The following is a 14,813-nucleotide window of genomic DNA, read 5'->3' as shown; positions in this document are numbered from 1 at the left end:
GAAATTGGAGTATCTGTTTGTAATATTGAAATAACCGTTTTTTACTACATGCATATGAATATAAATACGGTACATATACCAAAATAACATTTTTTACTATTTTTGTCTGTCTGTCTGTCTGTTTGTTCCGGCTAATCACTGAAATGGCTGGACCGATTTTGACGGGACTTTTATTAGCAGGTAGCTGATGTAATAAAGAGTAACTTAGGCTACTTTTACTTTAGAAAATGAAAGTTAATTTCCACGCGGACGAACTCGCGCGGAACAGCTAGTAATATATATAATATGTACATTTCTGTTTCAAATTACAAATGCGTGGGCCATTTGATAGAACTAATTAAGAAGACCTGAACTAATGAAATGCTGATTGATCAATTGTTACATTAATGGTGTAATTTCCAACACCCTTAGTAACAAGTAAGACAGGTCTCCATGAATCTTCATCACGTCTATCAAGTATTCCCTATGGGCTTCAACGAACTTCCAAAACTACTTATACCTAACACGAAACCTTCGGACATCCATTACAAATTTCAGTCATCAATCAATTTGTCAATGAGTCGATACCATACCTCCCGACAACCTACTAACGACATATAATAACAGTCCACCAAAATGTGTTCAATGATACAAAAATGCTTACGTGCACAACGCTATACGAGACTATAGTAAAAAGCAGGTGATGTATATCAAACAACACGAAGATAGTTGACCTTTGTATTGGGTCGGTCATATGGGAAGAGGTACAGGGCATGCGCGGTGGCTGCTGGCTGCCACGAATGACGTCAGGGGAATCGATCGCGCGCCCGGCGCACCTTGCGCATTTCCCCCGTCCATTCCTCGTCGCTGTCACATTGTTAACACGTGAGCCGATCTGCATCTCCCGTGCTCGCAGCGGCCCGTACTTACGTAACGTGGGCGAGGACACCAATTTTGATGTCTGTGGTTCGGGTCACGCGCGCTCATGTGCGGGCTAAGCTTTAGGACCAGGAATAGTCCTTCGCAGAAAACCTCCCTCCGATGGGGCGACAGCTGCGCTATCGCAGCCAGACCTAGCACGTAACACCCTCGAGAACTCGAACTGTCTCCGATACTAGTTTGTTTGACCGTGAAGCCTGATAGTGTATTTATATGAATATATTTTAGATGGTTCGTGTTTCTATAGTTGTTATATTGCACTTTGAAATGACTGTGGTGAACATTTGGGGTGCGTGAGATTTTGGCGTCGTGACACCACGACAGATATACGTTTTCAAATAAGTGAGTATTAAGTTGAATAAAAAACTTTAGTTGTTTTGTAATAGTGGAAGTAATATGTTAGACAGGGGCGGATGGTGAATTTGTCGGGTTTTGGCCTAAATCTACTTAGGAGCCGACCTGATTATATTACTGAACTAAAAAAATACACCGACCAAAAACAAGTGACCAGAAATTCCCCGTTCCTTTCGATAGATGCGCACTTGCATGTGTTGATTGATCTCAGGGTTGCCAAACTTATGATAGATTTTTTAACATTCTAGATATTTTTTTTATACTCCAAATATCGTTTCAGTGGGGACTGGGGGTCCTTTGTATCCTCGGGGCCTTGGGCTGCAGTCCAAAAAGCCTTTAGGTAGATCCGCCTTTGCATTTAGAAGCCTCGCTGTTGTCGGTGTAGCTCTATCCACTTCCCACCATTTCCCACCATTCCCATCTTCCATCATCCTCTTTAAATGTTGATATGATACGATTCCAATTTTGCCTTGGTTTTGCCTTCTCCATCTTTCTTTCTATTTTTACCTCAATGATAGTTTTCATAAATTCACGATGCCGTATCTCGTATCGTATATGAATAGCACCTATTTACGATTTCAGATAATAGATCGATCGATTACTTGTACGAATATATAATAAAATAGCAAAGAATCTCGATTAAAAGGAACATTAATAGTCTAGTTTTATAAATAAATTAATAAAAAAAGACAAGAGTTAGTTTAAGATGGGTACAATACTCGATTCAGCGCCCACCCAAAATTACTAAGTCTGTAAAACTTCAAATTTGAAGATTGGTTTATTTTGTTACGTATATGCTAGAAAGATATTTTGGAAATTCTCATTCGTGGGAGTAAGTGTGATAAATGGTGCTACTCGGGTGAACCCGTGTGTAAGCAGCTAGTATCATAAATCATAAATAAAAAATCGTATAAAATATATAGTAATACAAAATATTTATGTAATAGTTATGAAAAAAATACAAAAAAAATTATTTTAATATTTTATCCATACCGTCCAGTATCTATATCTATCTTCTATCTTAAATATATATAACTCAAAGGTGACTGACTGACATAGTGATCTATCAACGCACAGCCCAAACCACTGGACGGATCGGGCTGAAATTTGGCATGCAGGTGACGTAGATGCAGATGTTGTGACGTAGGCATCCGCTAAGAAAGGATTTTGATTAATTCTATCTCTGCTACCTATCCTATCTTACCTGGATAAAATAGGGGATGATGCAGGATGTAAATGTATTAGTTTGAACCTATCAGTACCTAATGGAACGAATAAAATAAGACGAACAAAATAATTTTTAGCTCTTTAGGCTACTTTTATTTTAGAAAAATAAACGATATATATGTATATACGAAGACATATATGTATATACCACTAAGAAACTAACAAAAAGTAATCGACTTACATTTTGTGCAAAGACAGATCCAGATTATCCGTAAACCTATTAAATTCTCAGTTTGTTTAGGTCGGTTCAATTTAAGGATAGAATAATTTACGATCCACTTTCTTATTCAGATACAAGTGGGACATACAAACAGTCAAGATGATCAACATAGCGGGTGTGATCTCCATCATCCTGTTCTACGTGCTGATCTTGGCGGTGGGCATATGGGCGGGTCGGAAGAAGCCGCCAGGCAATGATTCTGAGGAGGAGGTTATGTTGGCGGGACGCTCCATAGGTCTCTTCGTGGGCATCTTCACCATGACTGGTAAGGGATATTCAAAGTACAAAAAATTCTAAATTCACATTTCAAATTTGAAAACACAATCTTCAAAATTCATAGTGCAATATTAAAAAATAAAATTCGAAATACAACATTCAAAATTTAAAAAATTCTTAAATCAAATACTAAATTCTAAATTCACTTTTCAAATTTCAAAACACAATCTTCAAAATTCATAGTGCAATATTCAAAATTTAAAATTCGAAATACAACATTCAAAATTTTAAAAATTCTTATATAATACTAAATTCTAAATTCACTTTTCAAATTTCAAAACACAATCTTCAAAATTCATAGTGCAATATTCAAAATTTAAAATTCGAAATACAACATTGAAATTTAAAAAATACTAAATTCTAAATTCACTTAACAAATTTCAAAACACAAACTTCAAAATTCATAATACAATATTCAAAATTTAAAATTCGAAATACAACATTCAAAATTTTAAAATCATATTTCTTTATTTAGTTAACACAATTTTAATACATTATATACTTTATGGTTATTGAAGACTTCGTTTAAGCATAAAAATGCCTTTGTATTGACAAAGTTTCCACTATTCAATAGCCTATATACTAAGTTTTTAGAATAATGAAGCTTGGGTTTGTCCACAAGGAAGTCATAATCTGTCTCAGCTATTGCCGCAATTATGCAGCTTGCTTTGTAAGCTGTTTCGGTTGTAGGGTGAACTACATAATACACAGTTATGTCAATCTATACATACAGATGACATTAAAGTATCTGTTTTTAAATTACCAGCTTTGTTTTTAGCCACTAAATGCATATGAAAGTATATGTGGTAATTATAACAATGATTCTCTCCTATCGTTCGTTTAACCTGTAAAGGCCAGCTGCGGCCAAGAGCATTTAAATAGTTCGAACAAAAAAATATCTTGTACAATTACGTGTAAGCACACCATCAAATCTATACACATAAATAAAATTGGAGTGTCTGTTTGTAATATTGAAATAACCGTTTTTTACTACATGCATATGAATATAAATACGGCACATATACCAAAATACCATTTTCTACAATTTTTGTCTGTCTGTCTGTTTGTTCCGGCTATTCTCTGAAATGGCTGGATCGATTTTGACGGGATTTTTTTTTGGCAGGTAGCTAAATTAACTTGGGGTACTTTTATTTCAGAAAAATAAAGTTAAATTCCACGCGGATGAAGTCGCCGGAACAGCTAGTTTAAGAGTATATACATGAGATAGGCTATCTTTTATCTCAAACAGCTATAACGATATGATGGGAGTTAGTGTAATAATATGTACGAGCGAGCGTATGGCTCAATCGATTACACTATAATCGCTTGATCGAACAGCAGCCGCTATCTATCGATTCGTATGTTAGGCCTAGTCTATTTATATAAATAACTTCACGAGCGATAACTACTCACGTAGGGTTGGCAACACCAATTTTTTTAAATCGGTAATAGTAGTTGGAAATAACAGGACATTTTAGTTTAAAAACAGGACACATTAATAGAGTTGCTATAGTTACATTAAAATGTAGTGAAAATAGGTGAAATGAAATAAACGTAATTGTATATATATAGGTACATTACACTACACAGTTAGTAATAAAGATTTATTCTATTCTATTCTTGAATTATTATATTTTTTAATTAAAGTATTTGAAGTATCAAATTCAAAATTCAAATTCAAAATTTCTTTATTCATTTAGGTCTATTACAGACTCTTATAATATGTCAAATCTACCGTCAGTTCTGAATTATTTCAAGATGAGAAGAACTGACAAGAAACTCTGCTCGTATTATTTAAAAAAAAAAATGTTGAACGTGTTAACAATAATACACAGTCATTTAAATCCAGATTTGGGTGAATAGAGTGACAACCAACGTATGCTATTGCAAAACAAAAAATCTAATCAGTGTTCGCAACCTGAACAGACCAGTCCCCACAAGCAGCACCTATTCACGGATATATGACGGAGTATTTTTTTTTTATAACTTAGGGCACAAACGAGCATGCGGTTCACCTGATGGTAAGTGATTACCGCCGCCCATGAGCACCCGCAACACCAGGGGTATTGCAAGTACGTTGTCGGCCTTTTAGAAAGGAATAAGCTCTTTTCTTGAAGGTTTCAATATCGTATCGGTTCGGAAATACTATTGCTGGAAGGTGATTCCACAATGTGGTTATGCGTGGCAAAAAGTTTCTAGAAAACCGCACTGTGGAGGACCGCCATTCATCCAGTTGATCAGGATGGTATTTCAGTTTCTGGCGGGTGATACGGTGGTGAAACTCAGCAGCTGGTATTAATCCGAACAATTCCTCAGAACACTCCTCTTATATGTGCGGTAGAAAAAGCACAGAGATGCAATATTTCGCCGCAAAGCCAATGGGTCGAGTCTGTCACATAGACGTTGATTACCTATGATTCTGGCTGCTCGGTTCTGAATGCGGTCAAATGGAAGTAGCTGGTATTGTGGTGCTCCCGCCCAGAGATGAGAACAGTATTCCATATGCGGCTGGATCTGCGCCTTGTATAATTGCAAGCGATGGGCCGCCGTGAAATACCGTCTCACTCTACTGAGCACACCAAGCTTTTTTGAGGCTATTTTAGCCTTGTCCTCCAAATGACCGCAAAACTGAACGTCACTGGATATATCAACGCCAAGGACCTCGAGATTTGGCTTCACATCAAGGAGAGTGTCTTGAAACTGAGGAGATACGATAAATGGATTCTTTTTAGCGGTAAACGCGCAAACTTGTGTCTTCTTGGGGTTGAATTGAACACAATTTTCCTGACCCCAAACCGAAACTTGATGGAGTGAAGTTTCGATTTCGGACACAAGTTTGTTCCGGTACTCTATAACGTTTGCCTGCGACATATTAGCATGGCCGCTGTACAAGGCATCTCCGGTACTATCATCCGCGTAGCAATGAATGTTGTTGATTTGTAACATGTCATTGATACGCAGAAGGAACAGAGTCGGAGATAGCACACAGTATTTAGGTATACTTTTTAATTTAAAAAATATAGAACCCATGACGCTGATTTAAATCCCTTTTGGACGTCCTCGGACACAAAAAAACCAGGACTTGTCCTGGGAAATCGGTACAGTTGGCTACTGTATACTGACGTCGCATAATAGGATGTTTATTGTTATGAATAAATAATAACTTAATAATAACTGTAATGAGTTTATTAACGATAAATATTATAACCATAACTAATAATATATTTAATAATGAAATACGACGGCCTCGATGGTTTAGCGGTTTAACATACCGCTTTACATCCGATGGTCGAGGGTTCAATTCCTCGCACATTTGTATTCATGAGTATCATTCACCCGCAATGACAAGTTTAACACCCCATCACAGGGAGATATATAATATATATATAAATAATAATAATAAGCTCTTACAGACTCTTATGATATGTCAAATCTACCGTCTAGGTCTATTGACCTACATGAATACAGATATTTTGAATGTTGAATTTTGTTTGAATTGGATGGGGGATCGATCGGAGGGCGAAAATGTGGTGTTTTAATTAAAATGTGGTTTTCGCAGCTACGTGGGTGGGAGGCGGCTACATCAATGGTACAGCGGAGGCGATCTACACCTCAGGTCTGGTGTGGTGCCAAGCACCCTTCGGCTACGCCCTGTCCCTCGTTTTCGGTGAGCAAATGCTCTTACTTAATTAGTAAAACGCTGTGAAAATTGAGAAATACCAACATCGGTTTGAAATAATATCTCAGGACAATTCACACAGCGCCATCTAGTCCCAAGTTAAGCTTAGAGCTTGTTTTATGGGTATTAGACAAATGATACAAATACATAGATATTTTTTATAGATACATACATATACACTAGCTGTTCCCGCGGTTTCATCCGCGTTAAATCTTATATATAAAATTCTCGTGTCACAATGTTAGTTACCATACTCCTCTGTAACGGCTTGATCGATTTTTATGAAATTTTATATGCATATTCAGTAGGTCTGAGAATCGGGTACTATCTATTTTTCATACATATATTTTTTTTATATTTTGGGCAAATTTTTTTATTTATATTTATTTATTGTGGTACAATTAAAAATACATACAACCCTAAAGTTTCACCCTTCGTTATTAATTTATATGGTAAAACAACGTTTGCCGGGACAGCTAGTTTCAATATAAAATATAGTATATATATATTCTGATTTCATTGAGAATGAAAGTGGAAAATAATTTTATTTAATTTTTTTCATGTTATATATATATGTCACAACGCAATGAAAATATTATTGTTTCAATTATTTATTAAGGAAAGTATGAAAACTGGCTTTTTTTCGCTTTACCTACTGTTTTCTCCTTTTTTTAAATGGCGACCTGTTGTTTTTTTTTAGTTTTTTGGGGTTGGCAACACTGTTCCAAACTATATCTAAACTATTGATTGCCTGATGATGCGTCGTTTAGAGTTGAAACACGTATAATATTGGTGCAATAGCTTTGCATTCACAATAAGGCATTCACAATTCATTGAGCTGGGGTTATAGTCACGAAGGTATATTTTATGTTATTACTGTTTTAGGAAATCGAACCTGAGACTATAGGAACGTTTATAGGACAGCGTTATAAACTGTTATCTTACTAATAACAAAAACTACTGAATGAATTTTGATGAAACTACAGTAATAAGCTATAATTTATCCCCTTAGGGGTGGAATTTATCAAAATCCTATCTTAGGGGATGCCTACGTCTTAGTAGCTTTATGCATGCAAAGTCTCAGCCCGATCGGTTTAAAATTGACAAAGTTTCATATAAACTTTCATCCCCTATTTTATCCCTTTGGGGGTAGAATTAAATAAAATCCTTTCTTAGCGGAATCCCTTATTTTATCCGCATGGGGGTTGAATTTATCAAAATCCTATTTAAGCGAACGTCTTCATTATAGTAGCTAAGAAGATTTATACAAACTTTCATCCCCTATTTTATCCCCTTGGGGGTAGAATTTATTAAAATCCTTTCTTAGCGGATGCCTACGTCATAACATCTACCTGCATGCCAAATTTCAGCCCGATCCGTCCAGTGGTTTGGGCTGTGCGTTGATAGATCGCTATGTCAGTCACCTTTGAGTTATATATATTTAGATATCGTATTAACATCCAGGTGGGATATTCTTCGCGAACCCAATGCGCAAGCAGGGCTACGTGACGATGCTGGACCCGCTGCAGGACTCGTTCGGCAGCCGCATGGGCGGCCTGCTGTTTCTGCCTGCACTCTGCGGCGAGGTGTTCTGGGCTGCTGGCATCCTTGCAGCACTTGGTGAGTTGACAATATTGTATTCTTCACTAAATCTGACAGAGAGGCAATTCAAATCTTATATTATACAATTTTTGTGTAAGAGAATGTGCTATTACAGGATTGACGAATTCATAGACGAGAACATATCAAGTAAATAATTAGATTATTAGCATATAACGTTATAATTTGTTTATCTCAAAGATTTCTTGATTCAATTATTTTATAAAATGTTTTCTTTGTGAAAAAGTGTATTATAAAATGAAGAATTTATAAATGATAATAATGTTTTTGTAGAAAATATCTAACTAAAATTCATAGCGCTGACAATGTGGTGGGCCGGGTCATTGAACAGAGATGGTCGAGCGCAGTGGTGGCTGGTTCATCCGTCATTCGTGAGTTTGTTGGACTGGTATTAAACTATGACTTAAAAAACCAGTTGTTTTATTGAATGTTTTTACTATTTTATTATTTCAAATTAGTGCTAATCGGTGGTTTGTATTCACACACTGTAAACTATTGTAAGTAAGCTTAAATTATTTAAAACTACGCATCACACAAGTTGTTGCTTGTTTTCTTGTGATGAGACAGCATTCAAATGAGGTAGATTAAAAAAAATAATGTTATGACTATTCAAAAGTGCTTCAATGTAAGTTTATTTGAATAAATGATTTTCTATTCTTCTATTCTATACCAGCGACCAATATCTGCTTTTACATGTACGCTCTTTCACGTGCAAAAGAATGTGCATGTAAATGTAGACAAATGGACCGAGTGCTAAACAGCTAGACTATCGAGGTCGTCAACGCCAGAAAAAAGATTCAAATGTCTATATCTTTGTAAAAAAGCTTATTATAAAATTGCAGAATTTATAAATGATAACAATGTTTTTTAAAATTTTTCACAAAAAAGCTTTCATAAAATTGAAGAATTAATCAAAATCCTTTTTTATAAAGTGTTTTATTTGTAAAAAAACTTATTATAAAATTGAAGAATTTATAAATGATAACAATGTTTTTTATAAAGTGTTTTCTTTGTAAAAACTATGTCATCAAGTTTGAGTTATATATATTTAATAATTTGTTTATAAAGTGTTTTCTTTGACAAAACCTTTTTATAAAATTGAAGAATTTATAAATGATAACAATGTTTTTTATAAAGTGTGTGTATTTGTAGCATCAAGCAGCTCTTTCTATGACCTATGTGAGAGTTTCAATAGGCTGTGAAACTACCAAGACAGTATGTAATTAGATTTCAGGCTCGGGCAGGTTGAATCTACATTAAGATTGCATGAACACCTAGATTATAGTAGTATATCACTGTGCCTACAGTCACAAATAAATGGCTCAGTGACCTCGGTAGTCTAGTGGTTGAGCACACAGCCTTACTACCAATAGTTGCGAGTTCGATTCCTCGCACAATACAAACTTTCATACTTAGGAGTATGATTTTTTATTGGTCTGGGTGTTTTCTATATATTAAACTATTATAGCTACTCGCCCCGGCTTCGGTCTGGTGTATATGTATTGTACATATAAACTTTCCTCTTGAATCACTCTATGTATTTAAAAGAAACCGCTTCAAAATCCGTTGGGTAGTTGTAAAGATTTAAGCATATATAGGGACGGCCAGACAGCGACAGCGACTTTGTTTTATACTATGTAATGATATGCATATAGTTTGTGATTAAGAAGAAATTACTCCGAGCAATTAAAGCGGTCATTTTACGGACAAAGTCAGAAGCTAATCTGATATTAATTATTGAGAGTGGTCACCGATTCATTGATTTTTCACGTAACTTCACTTAAGTTTTGAAATCATTGGATGTTTCTAAATTCAGCTACTTAACAGAATAGAATAGAATAGAAAATAATTTATTCAAATAAACTTAATTTAAGCACTTTTGAATAGTCATAACAATTTTTTTATCTACCACTAGTTCGGAAAGTTATCTCATCACAAGAAGGGCAAGAAACTTGTGTGTTGCTCTTTTAAATAATCCTTGTAAGTTCACATTTTACAAGTCGAAACGTGTGAATACAACCTACCAACCAGCACTAATTTATTTAGGCTCAGATATAAAAACACAATGAGATTAAATCAGTCGTAGTGATAAGAGCAGACCAGTCCCTGCCAAGCAGCAAAATATAAATGTATAAAAATGGTAAATTTGTCACGATGGGCTAATTGACCTGACTCATGTTCATCTTATCATCCTCCACTGGTGCCCCGCCAGCGTAAACCGTTAGCGCAGGCGGGTGCACCATTCCATTATCTACACGTATAAATAAGTTTGTACTATTGAAATAACCGTTTTTTACCACATGCATATGAATATAAATACGGTACATATACCAAAATAACATTTTTTTAAATTTTTGTCTGTCTGTCTGTCTGTTCCGGCTAATCTCTGAAATGGCTGGACCGATTTTGATGGGACTTTTATTGGCAAGGAGCTGATGTAATGAGGAGTAACTTAGGTTACTTTTATTTTAGAAAAATGAAGTTAAATTCCACGCGGACGAAGTCGCGCGTACAGCTAGTATTAAATAAAATTTAGAGGTTATGAAATTATAAAATTTTAAAAATTTGATCATCCTTTATTACTTACTTAGGGGTATGAAAAATTACGTCCTATTTTCAAACCTACTGAATATGCAAACAAAATTTAATACGAATCGGTCAAGTCGTTTCAGAAGAGATTTATTACGAACGCTGTGACGCGAGTTTTATATATTAGATGTACTTAGGTTTAATGAAACTCTACATTCAATTCGCAAGTACTTGGAGATCTTTTGATGCATAAATGAATAGCTTTTGGGATGTGGCTTTGTGGAAACTCGTTACAGAAATAAATTGTCACTGTATACACAGAGGGCCGCAGGATCCATTAAGCTAATGACTGATAAATTTATCAGACGTTTTGGGCGATTTTATCACTGGCATATATGGAATTAAAAATGTCGAGCCATTTTTAGAACGGGCTAATTCTCGCCGCTTTGCTCACGCGGCACATGGAATTAAAAATGTCGAGCCGTTTTTAGAACGGGCTAATTCTCGCCGTTTGCTCACGCGGCACATATGGAATTAAAAATGTCGAGCCGTTTTTAGAACGGGCTAATTCTCGCCGTTTGCTCACACGGCTCATATGGAATTAAAAATGTCGAGCCGTTTTTAGAACGGGCTAATTCTCGCCGCTTTACTCACGCGGTACATATGGAACTAAAAATGTCGAGCCGTTTTTAGAACGGGCTAATTCTCGCCACTTTACTCACGCGGTACATATGGGATTAAAAATGTCGAGCCGTTTTTAGAACGGGCTAATTCTCGCCACTTTACTCACGCGGTACATATGGGATTAAAAATGTCGAGCCGTTTTTAGAACGGGCTAATTCTCGCCGCTTTACTCACGCGGTACATATGGAATTAAAAATGTCGAGCCGTTTTTAGAACGGGCTAATTCTCGCCGCTTTGCTCACGCGGCACATGGAATTAAAAATGTCGAGCCGTTTTTAGAACGGGCTAATTCTCGCCGCTTTACTCACGCGGTACATATGGAATTAAAAATGTCGAGCCGTTTTTAGAACGGGCTAATTCTCGCCGCTTGCTCACGCGGTACATATGGAATTAAAAAAGTCGAGGCGTTTTTAGAACGGGCTAATTCTCGCCGCTTTGCTCACGCGGCACATGGAATTAAAAATGTCGAGCCGTTTTTAGAACGGGCTAATTCTCGCCGCTTTGCTCACGCGGCACATGGAATTAAAAATGTCGAGCCGTTTTTAGAACGGGCTAATTCTCGCCGCTTTACTCACGCGGTACATATGGAATTAAAAATGTCGAGCCGTTTTTAGAACGGGCTAATTCTCGCCGCTTGCTCACGCGGTACATATGGAATTAAAAAAGTCGAGGCGTTTTTAGAACGGGCTAATTCTCGCCGCTTTGCTCACGCGGCACATGGAATTAAAAATGTCGAGCCGTTTTTAGAACGGGATAATTCTCGCCGCTTTGCTCACGCGGCACATGGAATTAAAAATGTCGAGCCGCTTTTAGAACGGGCTAATTCTCGCCGTTTGCTCACGCGGCACATATGGAATTAAAAATGTCGAGACGTTTTTAGAAAGGGCTAATTCTCGCCGCTTTACTCACGCGGTACATATGGAACTAAAAATGTCGAGCCGTTTTTAGAACGGGCTAATTCTCGCTACATTGCTCACGCGGCATATATGGAATTAAAAATGTCGAGCCGTTTTTAGAACGGGCTAATTCTCGCCGCTTTGCTCACTCCAAACCGTTATGTCCTATTTTTACGGGGAGACAGCAGAAACGAGACTTAATTTCTTCTTTCACTTATATGTACTTTTCAGGATTATCTATTTATTTGTACTGATACAAATAATTGTACTCATGTTTGTACTGTATGAGGAATAAAACCCGTGATCATTGGTAGTAAAGCGGTGTGCTAAACCGGTAGACTATCGAGGTCGACAATGAGAGTAATCTATATATGTATATGTATAAAAAACTATGTTTTTTTATACATGTGTAGCTGTACCCGTGACTATATCAGCGTGGAATTTAACTTTATTTTTCTAAAATAAAAGTAGCCTAAGTTACTCCTTATTACATCAGCTACCTGCCAAAAAAAGTCCCGTCTGATCTATTTACAATACCTGATGATCTCGTACACGGCGAAACACATGTCGCTATATTGGTAGACTCAGTAACGGTCGGAATTTGATCACCAATAGAGAAGGTCGTATCGCTTCCAATAGTGATGTCAATTTTCCGCATAGAACATTTGTGGTCTCGGAAATAAACGAAAAAATCTTATTAATAATAATGATAATATATTTATTTCAAGAAAAGACACTTCACATGAGACACAACTTTACAAATATAGATCTTAACTTAACTTAACCTATGACAGTTAAACAAAGTGGTCAGTTGTGTTTATTTACACGGTCTCTGCACTAAGCATAGCTTGCATAGCTCGCAGGGGCCAGACTAGCTGACTACTATGAGTAGTCATGCTCACTAAAATGTCCAGACTTGTGGCGGCGTGGTGGGCCGGGTCATTGGGCTCCCTAAAATATGGTCGAGCGCAGTGATGGCTGGCTCATCCGTCATACTCGTGAACGGGTGCTGCTTGTAGGGACTGGTCTGCTCTAATCACTATGACTGATTTCCTCTTATTAATTGTTTAACCAGTTGGTTATGTATTCAATATCTTTTCTTTTTGAGTATTTAATTGAATTAGTGCTAATTGGTGGTTTGTATTCACACACTTAAACTTAAAAATGTAAAGTAATAATAAAATTATTTAAAAGAGCAACACGCAAGTTTCTTGCTCGTTCTTCTTGTGATGAGACAGCATTCCGAACGAGCGGTAGATTAAAAAAAATGTAATGACTATTCAAAAGTGCTTCAATGTAAGTTTATTTGAATAAATGATTTTCTATTCTATTCTATTCTATTCTATACTATGTTTTACCTATTTAGTTGATTTTAGGACAGTCAGTTCTAAAACAGTATAAAATTTAATATTATAAGGTAGTTTATTAATTAAAATAAAGATTAAGTGTGTGTGTGCGTGTATGTGTGTTTGTGTGTGTTTGTTTATGTCTTTGGAGTTATTTATTTTGTGGGAATGGGGATGCTTAGTTTTGTGACTCAATAATGTTCTCCGTTTGCGAGTGGTTAAGTTTTAGAAGCCAGGTCTCTGCAGTTTCCCTAGCCTGTCTTAAAGTTAGTTCTCTTATATCTGTAAAACGACATGTAGTATTATATAGTTGTGGAAGAAGCGAAGTAGGGTAACGTATGGCAAATTTTGTAGGTACAAATATTATTATTATTAATACTAAAACGCGAACGTTTGTGAGTATGGATGGATGTTTGTTACTCTTACACGCAAAAAGAAAGAAAGAAAGAAAAATATTTTATTCAGTGCAATGTAAAAAATACAATAAATTAATTTTTTTTTTCAAATTCAAAAATCATTCATTCATGTAGGACATTTTAGCCGCTTATGAACGTCAAATTTTTACATTATAAATTTATTTTTTCCCTACCGTCCAGTTCGGTATATAGATTCAATTGAGAAGAACTGGCAAGAAACTCAATTGAATTACTTTTTTTTTAAAGCCAGTTTATTTACAATGTATTTTTATATAGGTGTCTATGTCTAACATTAAATGAAAATTCAGTGCATGAACAACTATTGCCATGCACACTCGTCATTCAAGTAATCGTTTAGTGAGTAATAGGCTTTGCTCAGTAAATATGATTTAACAGATGTTTTGAATTTCTTTAAGTGTAATTCCAACATATCCTTTGGTATCTTATTGTAAATTTTTATACCTATTCCCATAAAAGACCTATTAACTTTTTCTAAACGATACTTGGGGACAGCAAGTTTGTCTTTAAATCTAGTATTAATATTATGAATATTGCTGTTTAAATCTAGTATTAATATTATGAATATTGCTGTTTTTTGGAAATGAGTCAAGATTTTTATGAACATATAGGATATTTGAATATATAAAT

General features: G+C 35.8%; 1 protein-coding gene across 1 annotated transcript in view; it reads left to right on the top strand.

Annotated features, from left to right (window-relative positions):
* Positions 1 to 1,174: 1,174 nt before the first annotated feature.
* Positions 1,175 to 14,813, top strand: part of LOC131848651 (high-affinity choline transporter 1) — a 66,019-nt gene continuing 52,380 nt past the window's right edge. Inside the window, exons 1-4 of the mRNA XM_059198572.1 lie at positions 1,175 to 1,260; positions 2,791 to 2,984; positions 6,555 to 6,662; positions 8,139 to 8,294. Of these exons, the coding sequence (XP_059054555.1) occupies positions 2,819 to 2,984; positions 6,555 to 6,662; positions 8,139 to 8,294 (430 nt within the window). The 5' untranslated portion in view covers positions 1,175 to 1,260; positions 2,791 to 2,818. The remainder of the gene's footprint in view (positions 1,261 to 2,790; positions 2,985 to 6,554; positions 6,663 to 8,138; positions 8,295 to 14,813) is intronic.

This window comes from Achroia grisella, unplaced genomic scaffold, assembly GCF_030625045.1.
Source record: "Achroia grisella isolate CSIRO2021 unplaced genomic scaffold, CSIRO_AGI_Agris_v1 utg567, whole genome shotgun sequence".
Lineage (NCBI taxonomy): Eukaryota > Metazoa > Arthropoda > Insecta > Lepidoptera > Pyralidae > Achroia > Achroia grisella.
The sequence above is the reverse complement of the archived record's forward strand: the minus strand, read 5'-3'. Positions and strand labels throughout refer to the sequence as shown.